Genomic DNA, 18,068 nt, shown 5'->3' on the forward strand with positions numbered 1-18,068 from the left:
CAGTCCAGGCAGTTGAGATGAAGGGAAAAGCCATGAGCAGGAAACCTGAGATAAAAGCAGGTCAGCAGCTGAAGGTTAAAAAGACAGGTTAACAGTTTGGGTGGGACCCAGCATCTGAATTCTGATGAAGCATCTCACCTGAAACTAACCTTTCTCTTTCACACACTGATTGACCCATGAACTCCCAGCATTTCCTTTTGTTCCAGAATAGCGCTCACATTAGCTGTCAGTTGTACCTTCAACTTTCACTGCGTTAATGTTTGCATTTTATAAATAAATTAAATGTATTTTACAGGCAATTGTACAAAGAACGTTTAGGACTGTCTTTGAAAGCTCTTATTGGTTACCAGTCACATGATGACACATCTAGCAAAAGTGGATCCACAACAAAGAACCTGTTCTCGGTTTAGGGAACAGTCTCAGATGCATCAAACAAACTGAGATTCATCTGGTAACATGGGTAAAAGTAACAAACATTGGATCTGTCAACACACAAAGAAACTTGCAGCAAGCAGGAGCCGAGCGAGCCATGTTCTGGGATAACCTTGCAGCTGATCAGATTCGGTTTCTATTGGCAAATGAAAGGAGGATGGAGGAAGCCTTACCATCGGGTCTATAGAATTTTTTTTTCTTGATTTTGTCGGGCTCAAATTTAACACTAGCTGACGGACAGACGATACATTTTCAGTTTTGACGGCCGTTTCTAACCAATCATTAGCTTAACACAAGTTGCCAGTTGCTTGGTGTGTACACATCACACCGCTCCACTTCAGTATGGGCAAAGGGCAGGGTCCAATGAACATTTTCCCTGATATTTGGCCCGACTCGCAGCGTGGTGAGAGCTGCCCTGGATTGGTAACAGTGAGAGCAGTGTGTGTGGCACAAAGTAACAGCAGACCAGTTCCTCAGAGTCCCGTTGTAAGGAAGTTGGTACGCTCGAATTGTTAAATCTGCAGCATTTACAAACTACATGTATAGGAGCCTTTCCTTGTATAAAGCACTCACTAAGGAGCGGCCTTCTACATGGGAGGAAGTGGAATCTGGCACAGCCACGTCAGTTGTGCTGTATTAACCTGAAGGGGTTGTGCTTGTGTTAGGATGAGCTTGCTTTACAGTCTCCCTGAGCTCAGTACAGATGAGAGTTCTCTGGTGCAGTGTGCTGCACTAGTACCCCAGTGTGAGAGCTGAACTCTCACTCCTTAAAGGTGGATCTGAGTGCAGAATGGGAACCGACTGCTAATGCCCATGCCCCTCCCAGAACTGTCTCCAGGAATGTGCTGTTAATTATCCAGTTTACATTTACATGGCAGTGTTAAATTATTCAAAGCCCTGTAATAAGCAGAGCAGACACTGGCAAAAATACAGCGAGAAATCGTACTTTGTCAAGCTTTTGCGATAGATATAAAGTTGGTGAAGAATTCTAAAACCTACATTTACAGTTGTAAAACGTGGGGGCCAATCCAAATAATGTCACTAGTTGAAAACAGCCCAGCTTTGTTTTGCTGTTTCTCTCACCTGCCTCCCCCCTCCCCCTCTGCTGTTTAAACTTATTTTGAAGGACTTGGCGTTTACTGCTGCTTTGCCTCGTCTCCTGTGTGTCTTCGTTACCTTCCGATAACCTGAGTGCCCAGAAACATTCCCGCAAATGTTCGGTCTGCAGCTCTGTGTTGATTTTGATCACTATTGCATTTTGAGGTGAACTTGTTCGCATGTGGAACTATTCCATAGAAAATATTATTTTCTTAAGGTATTTAACAGTTAAAAGCATTGCTGTGAATTTAATTGGAAGGTTTTAAAAGGATGTTGAACAGCTATCCTTATTTGAGATTCATTGATTGGAGTTGTAAGTCTTTTCACAGTAGATGAAATCAAAATGAGAAATTAGTGATATTGCCTGATGAGCAGGAAAACTGATGCTTTTAATATCCTTTCACCAGTATTTTCTCATTTGGTATTGTGCACTGTATGAATTCCAGAACTTGGTAATAAATGCTAATATTGGAACTAATGTGTGAATTATTTTGCTACTGTCACTATTGATTGTGTATTCCAGCCGTATGTTAAATCTTTAATTATACTGATTATTCAATTTTAAATACATTTGTGTTGGAAATTGCCTTTTCCCTCATTTGTCTATAAATTATTGAATGCTCTACGCCCAGAGTCTTCAGCCAGCACAAGACAAGAGCGAGTCTCCTCCTAATCTGGGTTCCTGTGGAAGTGCGTATCTAATGATGCTAGGTGGAGGCAGACACTGGCTCAGCTGCCAAGGTTCTTGCAGTTGGATAGTCAACCAGCACTCATTGTCCAGGCTTGGCTGAAAACTGGCCAGCTGGGTGAGGTTTGGGAGCTGCTGCACTGGTGGAGTTGTACCCAGGCAGCAGAGAGTGGAGGAGAGGACTCTGTCCACACTTCTCTTCATCCTCCTGTTCACCGTCTTTGTCACTAGGATTGGCTAATAAGTGGCACTAAAACTCTGTCCCCCCAAGCTGCTGGGAGACTTAAGAACCTAGAGTAAAGTTTTAACAGCGTGCCAATGCCTCAGGAGATGCAGTTGAACATCAATAGAAATGAATGATTATGTCAGTCTAAATGAATAAAGCCTATGGTCAGAATTTAAATTCTTTTGAAAAATGAGTCAGGTTGTGGAATTCACATTCATGATCAGTGGTTGTTGCAGAAACTGCCCACATTGAAGATTAAATTGGACCGGTGAATGAAGGGATGTTGGAATGGGGTGTGTTAATGTGATTAGAACTATTGTGTGAAGGGTAATTGCTGACACAAACTGGTTCCATGTTGTAACTTCTATGTATTTCTTTGTGCTGTAATCATGTTTTAGTCTTGATTTGAATTCCTGATGGTATGGAGTGGAGGGCTGTGACCCATCATGTATCCTGGGGTCAGTGCTTCATGTCTTCGCCTGTGACCATTGCCAACTTGTGTAGGGAAGGCTGCTTCAGAGACACACCAACTCTGCAGAGGAATTAAAAGCAGTTTTAACAGAGAAAGTAATACATGATGCAATTTTTTTTTTAAACTGGTCACAGAATGAACTTGAGAGACTGGGAAAAACTTGGACTGTTTTGCCGTGAACAGGTAACAGAAGAAAAAGTATATATAAACACCATTATAGTTAAATCATGACTGGATATAGGGCACAGGTTCAAACTAGCAAGAAGCAGATTTAGGACTGATGTTGACAAGTTCTTCTCTGGAACGGATTTTAGAGTGGGGGAGGAAGAAACGTGCAGCTGATAAGGGAAATGTCCTATGAGGGTGAATGCAGGAGTGGACGAAACCTGTAGTGGACAAGGGAACAGCCTGTGGTGGAGAATGTAGGAACGAGGAAGGAGAAACATAGGAACTGGAATAGGCCATTCAGCCCCTCGAGCCTGTTCTGCCATTCAATTAGATCATAGCTGATCTGTAGCTTAACTCCATCTACCTGACTTGGTTCCATAACCTTAATACCCTTACCTAAGAAAATTCGATCAATTTCATTTTTGAAATTTTCTATTGACCCCCACCCCCCCCCCCCGCCAGCCTCAACAGCTTTTTGAAGGATAGAGTTCCAGATTTCCACCGCTCTTTGTGTGAAGTGTTTTCTGACATCACCCCTGAACGGCTTAGCTCTAATTTTAAGGTTGTGCCCCCTTGTTCTAGACTTCCCTCCCCGCCCCCCCCCCCCACCAACCAGAGGAAAGAATTTTTCTCTACCTACCCTATCAACTCCTTTAAATCAGAAACACCTCAGTTATATCACCCCTTTTAATCTTCTATACTCAAGGAAATACAAGCCTAGTCTGTGCAACCTGTCTTCATAATTTAACCCTCTAAACTCCAGTATCATTCTGGCTAATATATTCTTCCTGAGATGCAGTGCCCAGAACTATTTGTTTATGGGATGTGGGCATTGCTGGCAAGGCCAGCATTTATTGCCCATCCCTAATTGCCCTTGAGAAGGTGGTGGTGAGCCGCGTTCTTGAACCACTGCAGTCTGTGTGGTGAAGGTATTCCCACAGTGCTGATGGGTAGGGAGTTCCAGAATTTTGACCCAGTGACGATGAAGGATAGGCGATATATTTCTAAGTCAGGATGGTGTGTGACTTGGAGGTGGCGGTGTTCCCATGCGCCTACTGCCCTTGTCCTAGGTGGAAGAGGTCGTGGGTTTGGGAGGTGATGCCGAAGAAGCCTTGGTGAGTTGCTGTAGTGCATCTTGTAGATGGTACACACTGCAGCAACGTTATGCCAGTGGTGTAGGGAGTGAATGTTTAAGGTGGTGGATGGGGTGATCAAGTGGGCTGCTTTGTCCTGGAGGGTGTCGAGCATCTTGAGTGTTGTTGGAGCTGCATTCATCTAGGCAAGTGGCGAGTATTCCATCACACTCCTTACTTGTGCCTTGTAGATGGTGGAAAGACTTTGGGGAGTCGGGAGGTGAGACACTCGCCGGAGAATACCTAGCCTCTGACCTGCTCTTGTCACAGAATTTATGTGGCTGGTCCAGTTAAGTTTCTGGTCAATGGTGACCCCCGGGATGTTGATGGTGGGGGATTTGGCGATGGTAATGCCGTTGAATGTCAAGGGACGGTGGTTAGACTCTCGCTTGTTGGAAATAGTCATTGCCTGACACTTCTCAGCCCAAGCCTGAACGTCGTCCAGGTCTTGTTGCATGCGGGCATAGACTGCTTCATTATCTGAGGATTTGTGAATGAGCAGGTGCTGAACACTGCTGTCATCAGCGAACATCCCCATTTCTGACCTTATGTTGGAGAGAAGGTCATTGATGAAGCAGCTGAAGATAGTTGGACCTCGGACACTGCCCCGAGGAACTCCTGCAGCGAAGTCTTGGGGCTGTGATGATTGACCTTCAACCACCACAACCATCTTCCTTTGTGACTCCAGCCAGTGGAAAGTTTCCCCCCCGATTGCCATTGACTTCAGTTTTATTAGGGTTCCTTGATGCCGCACTCGGTCAAATGCTGCCTTGATGTCAAGGGCAGTCACTCTCATCTCACATCTGGAATTCAGCTCCTTTGTCCATGTTTGGACCAAGGCTGAAATGAGGTCGGGAGTCAAGTGGTCTTGGCGGAACCCAAACTGAGCATCAGTGAGCAGGTTATTGGTAAGTTAAGTGCCGCTTGATCGCACTGTCGATGACACCTTCCATCACTTTGCTGATAATTCAGAGTAGACTGATGGGGCGGTAATTGGCCGGATTGGATTTGTCCTGCCTTTTGTGGACAGGACATACCTGAGCAGTTTTCCACATTGTCGGATAGATGCCAGTGTTCTAGCTGTACTGGAACAGCTTGGCTAGAGGCATAGCTAGTTCTGGAGCACAAGTCTTCAGCACGATAGCCAGGATGTTGTCGGGGCCCATAGCCTTTGCTGTATCCAGTGCGGTCAGCCATTTCTTGATATCATATGGAGTGAATCGAATTGGCTGAAGACTGGCTTCTGTGATGGTGGGGACCTCAGGAGTAGGCCGATATGGATCATCCACTTGGCACTTGTGGCTGAGGATGGTTGCAAACGCTTCAGCCTTGTCGTTTGCACTCGCATGCTGGGCTCCACCATCATTGAGCATAGGGATATTCATGGAGCCGCCTCCTCCCGTTAGTTGTTTAATGGTCCAGCCCCATTCACGACTGGATGTTGCAAGACTGCAGAGCTTTGATCTGATCCGTTGATTGTGCGATTGCTTAATCCTGTCTATAGCATGCTGCTTCCGCTTTTTAGTATGCATTTAATCCTGTGTAGCAGCTTCCCCAGGTTTGCACTTCATTTTTAGGTGCACCTGGTGCTGCTCCTGGCATGCTCTTCTACACTCCTTATTGAACCAGGATTGGTCCCCTGGCTTGATGGTAATGGTAGTGTGAGGGATATGACGGGCCAGGAGGTTACAGATTGTGGTGGAATACAATTCTGCTGCTGCTGGTGGCCCACAGTGCCTCATGGATGCCCAGTTTTGAGCTGCTTGATCTGTTCTGAATCTATCCCATTTGGCACGGTGGTAGTGCCGCACAACACGATGGAGGGTGTCCTCAGTGTGAAGACGGGACTTTGTCTCCACAATGAGGATGCGGTGGTCACTGCTACCAATACTGTCATGGACAGATGCATCTGCAACAGGTAGATTGGTGAGGACGAGATCAAATAGGCTTTTCCCTCGTTTTGGTTCTCTCACCATCTGTCGTAGGCCCAGACTGGCAGCTATGTCCTTCAGGACACGGCCAACGTGGTCAGTAGTGGTGCTACCGAGCCACTCTGGGTGATGGACATTGAATTCCCCCACCCAGAGTACATTCTGTGCCCTTGCGACTCTCAGTGCTTCTTCCAAGTGGTGTTCAACATGGAGGAGTACTGATTCATCAGCTGAGGGAGGGCGGTAGGTGGTAATCAGCAGGAGATTTCCTTGCCCATGCTTGACCTGACCTGAAGCCCGGAGTCAATGTTGAGGACTCCCAGGGCCACTCCTTCCCGACTGTATACCACTGTGCCGCCAACCCTGGTGGGCCTGTCGGTGGGACAGGACATACCCAGGGATGGTGATGGATGAGTTTGGGACATTGGCTGAAAGGTATGATTCTGTGAGTATGACAGCTCTCCCAATTTTGGCACAAGTGATGGTGGTGAGGAGGACTTTGCAGGGCCGACTGGGCTGGGTGTGCCGTTGCCGTGTCCATAGCCAATTCCGAGGTCTATGCTGGGTGGTCCGTTCGATTTCATTCTTAATATTGTGTTTCATAGCGGTTTGTTACAACTGAGTGGCTTGCTCAGCTATTTCAGAGGGCAGTTAAGAGTCAATAACATTGCTGTGGGTTTGGAGTCAGACCAGGTAAGGACAGCAGATTTCCTTCCCTAAAGGATATTAGTGAACGAGCTGGGTTTGTTATGACAATCCGATAGTTTCATGGTTACCATCACTAGTATCAAGGTCAGTGAAGGTCCTCTACCAGGTAGAGAATCACCTGCAATGGCTTCTCTTCCTGCTCCCGCATTGAATTTAAATAAAAGAAACTACGATGGTATGAGGCGCGAGTTGGGTAGGATTGCTTGGGGAATGTTACTTAAAGGGTTGACGACGGATAGGCAATGGCAAACATTCAAAGATCGCAGGGATGAACTACAGAATTTGTTCATCCCTGTTTGGCATAAAAATAAAACAAAGAAGGTGATTCAACCGTGGCTAACGAGAGAAATTAGGGATAGCATAAGATCCAAGGAGAGGACATATAAATTGGCCAGAAAAAAGCACTAAACCTGAGGACTGGGAGCAGTTTAGGATTCAGCAAAGGAGGACAAAGAGATTAATTAAGAGGGGGAAAAGAGAGTATGAGAGTAAGCTTACAGGGAACATAAAAACTGACTGTAAAAGCTTTTATCGATATGTGAAGAGAAAAAGATTAGTGAAGTCAAGCGTAGGTCCCTTGCAGTCAGAATCAGGGGACTTTATAATGGAGAACAAAGAAATGGCAGACCAATTAAATACATACTTTGGTTCTGTCTTCACAAAGGAGGACACAAATAACCTCCCAGAGATGTTGGGGAACATAGGGTCTAATGAGAGGGAGGAACTGAATGAAATCAGTATTTGTAGGGAAATGGTGTTGGGGAAATTGATGGGATTGAAGGTCGAAAAATCTCCAGGACCTGATAATCTACATCCTAGGGTACTTAAGGAAGTAGCCCTAGAAATAGTAGATGCATTGCTGGTCATCTTCCAAAATTCTATAGACTCTGGAACAGTTCCCATGGATTGGAGTGTAGCTAATGTTACCCCACTGTTCAAAAAAGATGGTAGAGAGAAAACTGGGAATTATAGATCGGTAAGCCTGACATCGGTAGTGGGGAAAATGCTAGAGTCCATTATAAAAGATGTAATAGCAGAGCACTCGGAAAACAGTGACAGGATCGGACAAAGTCAACATGGATTTACGAAAGGTAAATTGTGCTTGACTAATTGATATACCTATCAATTCGTCCAATAAGAAGCGACGAGTTAGGAACGTAACTAAAGGTTTTTATTGACTAAATAACCGAGCCCACCCTCGTGGGTGATCGGGTCCAACAAGGAGGAATACCAGCCAGTCGACTACCTTTATACCTGGGCAGGTAGGTGGAGCCATGGGCGGAGTCGGAGGTGGTCAGCCCAGGTATAACAGCGCGACAAGAGGCGACCTCGTATCGTGATACAACAGTGATAACAGTGATAACAATACAACAGTGATAACTATAGTGTAACGATAAAAGTGGTTTACCACATTCACCCCTTGTTTAGATTTGAGTCCGGCGGGGTGAAGTGTACTACCAGTTCTGGTATGTCAGTCTGTCCGGAGGCCTCGTAAGCCTCTCCGATCGTCGCAGCGGCGGTGCTGCATTATCCGGTGTTAGTGCTGGTGTCTGCGTGGTCGGCGAAGGCTCGTGGGGTTCCGGCATGCCGTCTACCTGGGCTGGAATTGGGGGGGTGGGTAAAGGTGGTGTCTCCGGAGTGCCCGAGGGTGCGAGGTCTCGTAAGGAGACAGTGTCCTCCCGCCCGTCTGGGTAAGCCACGTAGGCGTACTGGGGGTTGGCGTGCAGGAGGTTCACCCTCTCGACCAGGGGGTCTGTTTTATGGGCCCTCACGTGCTTTCGCAGCAAGACGGGCCCCGGAGAGGTCAGCCAGGTTGGTAGAGTGGTTCCCGTAGTCGACTTCCTGGGGAAAACAAACATTCGTTCATGGGGGGTGGCGTTAACGGCAGTGCAAAGTAGTGACCGGATGGAGTGCAGCGCTGTCGGGAGGACTTCCTGCCAGCGGGAGGTTGGGAGGCCCTTAGACTTTAAGGCTAAGAGGACGGCCTTCCATACCGTCGCGTTCTCTCTTTCCACCTGGCCGTTCCCTCGGGGGTTGTAGCTGGTGGTCCTACTTGCTGCAATACCTCTCGCTAGTAGGAACTGACGGAGTTCCTCGCTCATGAAAGAGGAGCCCCGGTCACTATGTATATAGTTTGGGAACCCGAACAAGGCGAAGAGGTCGTTCAGGCATTTAATGACCGTGGTACTGGTCATGTCTGGGCAGGGGAAGGCAAAGGGGAAACGGGAGTACTCATCAACAATGTTGAGGAAGTACACATTACGGTCAGAGGACGGGAGGGGCCCCTTAAAGTTGATGCTCAGGCGCTCGAAGGGGCGGGTGGCCTTGATCAGGCTTGCTCTGTCCGGCCTAAAGAAGTGCGGTTTGCACTCGGCACAGGTCTGGCAGTTCCTGGTCATGGTCCTGACCTCCTCGATGGAGTAGGGCAGGTTGCGGGCCTTAATGAAGTGGTAAAGTCTGGTGACCCCGGGGTGGCAGAGGTCGTTGTGGAGGGTCTGAAGTCTATCACTTTGCGCGCTGGCGCATGTAATTCGTGACAGAGCATCGGGGGGTTCGTTCAGCTTACCTGGCCGGTACAAGATATCATAATCGTAGGTGGAGAGCTCGATTCTCCACCTCAAGATCTTGTCATTCTTGATTTTGCCCCTCAGCTTGTTATTAAACATAAAAGCGACCAAACGTTGGTCGGTAAGGAGGGTAAATCGTTTGCCTGCCAGGTAGTGCCTCCAGCGTCGTACCGCCTCCACAATCGCCTGGGCCTCCTTCTCGACCGACGAGTGTCGGATCTCAGGGCCCTGTAGGGTCCTTGAGAAGAAGGCCACCGGTCTCCCCTCCTGGTTAAGGGTGGCGGCTAGGGCGAAGTCGGATGCATCGCTCTCGACTTGGAAGGGGATGGACTCATCCACTGCGTGCATAGTGGCCTTGGCAATGTCTCCCTTAATGAGGGAGAAGGCTGCGCACGCTTCCTCCGTAAGGGGGAAGGATGTGGACTTCATGAGGGGTCTGGCTTTGTCCGCATAATTGGGCACCCATTGGGCATAGTAGGCGAAGAGCCCCAGGGTTCTCTTAAGTGCCTTAGGGCAGTGGGGGAGGGGTAGCTCCATGAGGGGGCGCATTCTTTCGGGGTCGGGGCCGATGAGTCCGTTCTCTACTACACAGCCAAGGATGGCAAGGCGCGAGGTGTTAAACACACATTTCTCCTTATTGTAGGTGAGGTTCAGCCGTTGGGCTGTACGGAGGAATTTCTCCAGATTCACGTCGTGGTCCTGCCGGTCGCGGCCGCAGATGGTGACGTTATCTAGGTAGGGGAATGTGGCCTGCAGTCCGTTCTGGTCAACCATCCGGTCCATCTCCCTTTGGAAGACCGAGACCCCGTTGGTGACACCGAAGGGGACCCTAAGGAAGTGGTATAGGCGCCCATTCGCCTCGAAGGCGGTGTACTGGCGGTCCTCGGGGTGGATAGGGAGTTGGTGGTAGGCCGACTTAAGGTCGATGGTCGAGAATACGCGGTATTGTGCAATCTGATTGACCATGTCAGATATGCGGGGAAGGGGGTATGCGTCCAGCTGGGTGTATCTGTTTATGGTCTGGCTGTAGTCGATGACCAGGCGATTTTTATCGCCGGTCTTAACGACCACGACCTGGGCACGCCAGGGGCTGTTGCTCCCCTCGATGATGCCCTCCTTCAGGAGACGCTGCACCTCAGAGCTAATGAAAGCTCTGTCCCCAGCGCTGTACCGCCTGCTCTTGGTAGCGACGGGTTTGCAGTCGGGGGTGAGGTTAGCGAACAGGGAAGGTGGCGGCACCTTGAGGGTGGATAGGCTGCAGGTGTTACGCGGTGGGCGGTTTAACCTTCGCTGGTTGTCGACTGTGAGTGGGGGGAGGGGTCCACCGTATGCTAGGGTTACACTTTGGAGGTGGGATTGGAAGTCCAGCCCTAGTAGGACGGCAGCGCAGAGCTGGGGGAGGACGAGGAGTTTAAAGTTTTTATACTCTGTACCCTTAACCGACAAGGTCACAGCACAGTAGCCGCTAATGTCCGTGGCGTGGGACCTCGATGCCATCGAGATTCGGTTGCGCGTTGGCAGGACAGGGAGGGAGTAGTGGCTCACCGTGTCTGGGTGGATGAAGCTCTCCGTGCTTCCGCTGTCGAACAGGCAGGTCGTGGCGTGGCCGTTTACTTTGATGTCCATCATCGACTTGGACAGGTGGTGTGGGCGGGCTTGATCCAGAGTGACGGAGGCTAGTGTGTAGGTAAGCGAGTCGTTGTCGTCTGCGGGCGAGGCGGTCGTCGGGTCCGGGGGCCCGGTGGCAGTCGGGCGTGGTGGGTAAAATGGCGTCTCCCACGAGGTAGGACAAAATGGCAGAGAAGATGGCTGCCCCCATAACTCACATGAGGCACTATTGGGGTCGGTTGCCTTGATCAAAGATGGCCGCCCCCATGACTCACGTGTGGGGATACTGGCCTCAGTTGCCGTGAAAGAAGATGGCCGCCCCCACAGTTCGCATGAGGCACTGCTGGCCTCTGAAGATCCGCTCCTGCAGGCCTTAGAGAAGTGGCCTTTCTTCCTGCAGGTTGAGCAGGTAGAGTTCCTGGCTGGGCAGCGCGACCTCGGGTGCTTCTCCTGGCCGCAAAAGAAGCAGCCGGCGGCCCGATCGCGGGTGCCTGATGTCGGAGCCGGTACCGGGGGTGGCGGGCCCGGTCGGGTCCGGGACGCCGACGCTGAGGTAGGTCCCGGGGGCGGCGCTGCGAAGGGTATTGCGGTAGGGGTCGGGCCCGAGTCCCAGGGTCGCGAGCAGTACCTGGAAAACGCCTCCTGGTCCTGATGGGCCACCTCCAGGGAGAGAGCGAGGGCTTCAGCTTTGTCCAGGTCGAGGTCTTTAGCTTCAAGCAGTCTTTGCCGTGAGTAGTCGGACCGTAGGCCTTTCACAAAGGCATCGCGGATATTATCTTCCGTATTTTCAACAGCCGTCACCGCTTTAAAGTCACAGTTCCTGCCGAGTGCTCTTAGCGCCCGTAAAAATTCAGCTACAGACTCTCCTGGCTGTTGCGGGCGGGATCTTAGGAGGTGCCTGGTGTACATGTAATTTACCGGGCTGCGGTACTGCTGTTTCAGTAGGTTGATAGCGGCCTCGTATGTAGTCGTATCCTGGATGAGTGCGTATACTCTCGGGCTCGCTTGGGCGTTCAGAAGTCTTAGTTTGGATCTCTGCGGGGCGCCGGATTCTTCCAGGTAGGATTCGAAGCAGTCCAGCCAGTGTTTGAAGTTGAGGGCTGAGTTTGCTGCCTGTGGGTTTAGATCCAGGTACGGTGGTTTGAGGGCTTGCAGCCAAGCCGGCTGGTGTGGCTGGTGTAGCCCGGTGTCTGAAAGCTGCTGTGGCTGTGCTTCTGGGAGGGCTCCTGGCTGGTCAGTAGTAGACATCTTTAAAATTTAGTCAATAAAATTGATATACCTATCAATTCGTCCAATAAGAAGCGACGAGTTAGGAACGTAACTAAAGGTTTTTATTGACTAAATAACAGAGCCCACCCTCGTGGGTGATCGGGTCCAACAAGGAGGAATACCAGCCAGTCGACTACCTTTATACCTGGGCAGGTAGGTGGAGCCATGGGCGGAGTCGGAGGTGGTCAGCCCAGGTATAACAGCGCGACAAGAGGCGACCTCGTATCGTGATACAACAGTGATAACGGTGATAACAATACAACAGTGATAACTATAGTGTAACGATAAAAGTGGTTTACCACACTAATCTACTGGAATTTTTTGAGGATGTAACTGGTAGAATAGATAAGGGAGAACCAGTGGATGAGGTGTATTTGGACTTTCAGAAGGCTTTCGATAAGGTCCCGCATAAGAGATTAGCGTGTAAAGTTAAGACACATGGGATTGGGGTCAAGGTACTGACTTGGATAGAGAACTGGTTGGCAGACAGGAAGCAAAGAGTTGGAATAAATGGGTCTTTTTCCGAGTGGCAGGCAGTGACTAGTGGGGTACCGCAGGGATCGGTCCTTGGACCCCAGCTATTCACAATATATATTAATGATCTAGATGAGGGAACTAGATGTAATATCTCCAAGTTTGCAGATGACACAAAGCTGGGTGGGCGTGTGTGCTGTGAGGAGGAGGCCGAGAAACTCCAGTACGACTTGGACAGGTTGGGTGATTGGGCAGATGCAGTATAATGTGGATAAATGCGAGGTTATCCATTTTGGTGTTAAAAACAGGAAGGCAGATTATTATCTGAACGGCAATAGATTGGGAGAAGGGGAAGTGCAACGAGACCTGGGTGTCCTTGTGCACCAGTCGCTGAAGCAGACGGTTAAGAAGGCAAATGGTATGCTGGCCTTTGTAGCGGGAGGGTTTGAGTACAGGAACAAGGATGTCTTGCTGCAGTTGTACAGGGCCTGGGTGAGACCACATTTTGCGTATTGTGTGCAGTTTTGGTCGCTTTATCTGAGGAAGGATGTTCTTGCCATGGAGGGAGAGCAGTGAAGATTCACCAGACTGATACCTGGGATGGCAGGAATGATGTATGAGGAGAGATTGGGTCGATTGGGCTTAAACTCGCTGGAGTTTAGAAGAACGAGAGGGGATTTCATTGAAACTTAAAATTCTAACAGAACTAGACAGACTAGATGCAGGATAGATGTTCCCGATGGCGGGGGAGTCCAGAACCAGGGGTCACAGTCTAAAGATAAGGGGTAAGTCATTTAGAATAGAGATGAGGAGGAATTTCTTCACCCAGAGAGTGGTGAACCTGTGGAATTCTCTACCACAGAAGGCAGTTGAGGCCAATTCATTAAATATATTCAAGAAGGAGTTAGATATATTTCTTAAGGCTAAAGGGATATGGGGAGAAGGCAGGGACAGGGTACTGAGTTTGGATGATTAGCCATGATCTCATTAAATGGCGGAGCAGGCTCGAGGGGCCGAATGGCCTACTCCTGTTCCTATCTTCTATGTTTACCTCTGGAGACCCCAAGGATCTATCCTTGGTCCCCTTCTATTTCTCATCTACATGCTGCCCCTCGGCGACATCATCCAAAAACACAGCATCAGTTTCTACATGTACGCTGACAACACCCAGCTCTACCTCCTCACCTTTCTTGACCCCTCCACTTTTGATTTGTCATGCTGCCTGTTCGACATCCAGTATTGGATGAGCAGAAATTTCCTCCAACTAAATATTGCCATTGTCTTCGCCATGAATTTCATCCCTCTCCCTGGCCACCATCTGAGGCTGAACCAGACCATTTGCAAGCTCGGCGTCCTATTTGATCCTGAGATGAGCTTCCGACCCCATATCCTCTCCATCACCAAGACTGCCGACTTCGCCCCTGCCTCAGCTCATCTGCTGCTGAAATCCTCATCCATGCCTTTGTTACCTCTAGGCTGGACTATTAAAATACTCTCCTAGTCAGCCTCCCATGTTGCACCATCCATGAACTTGAGCTCATCCAGAACTCTGCTGCCCGTATCCTACCGGAACCAAGTTCCATTCACCCATCACCCCTGTGCTCGCTGACCTACATTGGCATCTAGTCCGGCAATGCCTCAGTTTAAAAATTCTCACCCTTGTTTTCAAATCCCTCCATTGCCTCGCTCTTCCTTATCTCTGTAATCTTCTTCAGCCCTACAACCCTCTGAGATCTCTGCACTCCTCCAATTCTGGCCTCTTGCGCATCCCCGATTTTCATCGTTCCATCATTGGCGTCCGTGCCTTCAGCTGCCTAGGCCCTAGATCTGGAATTCCCCCCCCTTAACATGTCTGTCTCTCTACCTCTCATTTGTTCTTTAAGTTCTTCCAGGTTACACACCACCTGACTTGGAAATATATCGCCGTTCCTTCATTGTCGCTGGGTCAAAATCCTGGAACTCCCTCCCTAACAGCACTGTGGGAGTACCTTCACCACAGGGACTGCAGCAGTTCAAGTAGGCGGCCCACCACCACCTTCTCAGGGCAATTAGGGATGGGCAATAAATGCTGGCGTTGCCAGCGACGCCCACATCCCAGAACGAATTTTTTTAAAAGACGCACCTTAAAACCTTTGATCCAGTTTTTGGTCACCTATTGTAATATTTCCTCAAGTGGTTCTGTGTCAAATTTTGTTTGATATTGCTCCTGTGAAGTGCCTTGGGACATTTTACTACATTAAAGGTGCTATATAAATGCAAGTTGTTGTATGTGAACTTTCAAAAGGTGTTTTACGAAGTACCACATAATAGACTTGTTAGCAAAATTGAAGCTCTTGGGATTAAAGGGACAGTAGCAGCGTGGATACAAAATTGGCTAAGGGACAGAACGCCAAGAGTAATGGTGAACGATTGTCTTTCGGACTGAAGGGAAGTATATCATGGTGTTCCCCAAGGGTCGGTATTAGGACCACTGCTCTCTACCTCTCTTTGACCAAGCTTTTGGTCACGTGTCCTAATATCTCATGTGGCTCGGTGTCAAATTTTGTTTGATAACGCTCCTGTGATGATGTTTTGCTACATTAAAGGTGCTTTATAAATGCAAGTTGTTGTAGTACATACCCACTATTCTCTCTGCCTCCTACCTCCACCCAATTCCCTACCCATGTCAATAGGTTGCTTCTAATTCCAGACGCTTTAATTTTTGCTAACAATCTTTTGTGTGGAAGTCCATATAAAGAACATCCATAGACATAGTCTTAGCTACCCTCTTAGGAGAGGAAGAAATCTGGAGTCGCTAAGGGAACATCCTGTGGGGGTGAATGCAGGAGTGGGGAGAAGCGCACTAAACTTCAATACTTTGTATTAAAACCCAAAACCGGTGACAAAGAGGGAAAGAAGATGAAGACATAACTTAATGCAGTGGTCAGATATGGAAGTAAAGAGAAGGCGTGGCTTGAGTAGCGCAAATGTCTATTGTCACCAGTAATGGGTGGGCCTCCACATCCTCTTCAGGTCACTGCTGCTGTTCTGGGTGCCTTCCTCCTTTATACATCTAATTATGAGGCTTCTCTGTAAGACTGTGTGGTGCAGCAAACAGCACATGACTATAATCCAGCATTTTCTGTTTATATTACATGACTGTTTGACACTAGCCAGACTTCTTTAAACAGCATCTTCACCATTCTAATGATGAGCCGATGATAAAAGCGAAGAGGCAATGACAAGCCTCTATAAAACCTTAAATAGACCTCAGCTGGAAGACTGTGCGCAGTATTGGGCGCCACACTACAGGAAGGCTTCAGAGAGGGTACAACACATGTTCACCAGGATGCTGCCTGGGATGAAAAAATACAAATAAAATGACTTGAAAAATTGGGTTTTATTTCAGAGAACAATTACAAGTCAATATAATAGAAGTGTTTAAAGTTCTGAAATTATGGGACAGGGTAGGTAGAAGCAGGCTGTTTCCAGCAGGTCTAGGGGTAGAAGAGGGAGAAAGTGGTGCAGGTGTAAAGGGGGTGGGGTTGGAAAGACGTGATCCGTCTTACCATCTGGATCACGTTCTCGCTCTCATTTCCCATCCACCCCCACTTTAGACCTGGATCACGTTCTTCTCCCATCCCCACTGTGCTCTCCATGCTCCATTACCCCTCCCAGTTCCTGACTTCTTTCCCCCCACCTGAGTTCCAGACCTCCTCGCACATCCCCCCAGTTCCTGACCTCCTCTCTCCACCCCCCAAGTTCCTGACCTCCTCTCACATCCCCCCAGTTCCTGACCTCCAAATTCCTGACCTCCTCTCTCACCACCCCAGTTCCTGACCTCCAAATTCCTGACCTCCTCTCTCACCACCCCAGTTCCTGACCTCCTCTCCCCTTTTAAACTGAGGCCCTGTCTGCTCTCTCAGGTGGACATAAAAGATCCCATGGCACTATTTTGAAGAAGAGTAGGGGAGTTATCCCCAGTGTCCTGGCCAATATTTCTTCCTCAACCAACATAACAAAAAACAATTATCTGGTCATTTTCACATTGCTGTTTGTGGAAGCTTGCTGTGTGCAAATTGGCTGTCGTTTCCCTGAGGGTGGCAGGACATATTGAGAGAGTGGTTAACAAAGCATATGGGATCTTGGGCTTCATAAATAGAGGTATTGCGTACAAAGGTAGAGAAGTTATGCTGAACCTTTATAAAGTGCTGGTTAGGCCACAACTGGAGTATTGTGTCCAGTTCTGGTCACCACACTTTAGGAAGGATGTGAAGGCCCTTGAGAGAATGCAGAGGAGATTTACCAGAATGGTTCCAGGGATGGGGGATCTTAGCTACAAGGACAGGTTGGAGAAGCTGGATTTGTTTTCATTAGAGCAAAGGAAGTTGAGGGGTGATTTGATAGAGGTGTACAAGATTATGACGGGTTTGGATAGGCTAGACGGGGAAAGGCTGTTCCCACTAGTTGATGGTACAAGGACCAGGGGACACAGATTTAAGGTTTTGGGCAAGAGATACAGGGGGGAGTGAGGAAAAACTTTTTTACGCAGCAAGTGGTGATGACCTGGAACTCGCTGCCGACGGAAGTGGTGGAAGCGGAGATACTCAATGTTTTCAAGGGGAGACTGAATAGGCACTTGAAGGAAATAAACTTGCAGGACTACGGGGATAGAGCGGGGAATGGGACTGACTGGATTGCTCTACAGAGAGCCATCACAAACTCAATGGGCTGAATGGCCTCCTGTGCTGTTATGACTCTATCACATTACAAGTGACTCCACTTCAAAAGTACTTCATTGGATGTAAAGTGTTTCCAGACATCCGGTGGTCGGGGAAGGCGCTATATAAATGCAAGTCTTTCTTTCCTCTCTCTCGGTCCCCCCCAAGACTTCCTGACCGCCTCTCTTCTTATCTCTCTTCCTCCGATCCTTTCTTCTCCCCGGGGCCAGCACCGATCCAGTGACTGGCCTGTTCCCACGGCGTTTAAGGAAAGCCTGGCCCACGCTACACACCAGGCCGCAACTGTTAGTACTACGCAGGCGCGGCCTCGGGTAAATAGCGCACATGCGCAGGAGGGGAATGAGGTGCGCACGCGCGGCTCCGGTATACCGGCCACATGCGCAGATGGCCACAAACTGTCGGCGCTGAGACTGGTTGCTCCCAGTGCCTGACGTCAACGTGTGGGCGGAGCGGCCGCAGGGCGTGTCGGGAGTGGGCGGGGCCTGGCCGAGCGCGGGCCGGCTGAGGATGGCTACCATCTCCAAGTGTGAGCTACCTGCCCGGGCTGTGAGTACCACTGCCGGTCACTATCGC

The 18,068-nt window shown here is 49.1% G+C and overlaps 2 protein-coding genes across 3 annotated transcripts in view; both read left to right on the top strand.

The window, feature by feature from the left end:
• Window positions 1-2,004, top strand: part of eif4e1c (eukaryotic translation initiation factor 4E family member 1c) — a 37,353-nt gene extending 35,349 nt beyond the window's left edge. For both annotated transcript variants that reach the window (XM_085995025.1, XM_085995024.1), the window contains one exon: window positions 296-2,004. In XM_085995025.1, the coding sequence (XP_085851151.1) occupies window positions 296-410 (115 nt within the window). In that variant the 3' untranslated portion in view covers window positions 411-2,004. The remainder of the gene's footprint in view (window positions 1-295) is intronic.
• A 15,924-nt stretch (window positions 2,005-17,928) lies between these two features.
• The window catches only part of LOC147113712 (DNA replication ATP-dependent helicase/nuclease DNA2-like), a 63,756-nt gene continuing 63,616 nt past the window's right edge, over window positions 17,929-18,068 (top strand). The window contains exon 1 of the mRNA XM_085995026.1: window positions 17,929-18,041. Coding sequence (XP_085851152.1) covers window positions 18,003-18,041 — 39 coding nt within the window. The 5' untranslated portion in view covers window positions 17,929-18,002. The remainder of the gene's footprint in view (window positions 18,042-18,068) is intronic.

The sequence above is a fragment of the Somniosus microcephalus genome, chromosome 8, assembly GCF_052327205.1.
Source record: "Somniosus microcephalus isolate GS21.2 chromosome 8, FLI_Smic_1.0, whole genome shotgun sequence".
NCBI lineage: Eukaryota > Metazoa > Chordata > Chondrichthyes > Squaliformes > Somniosidae > Somniosus > Somniosus microcephalus.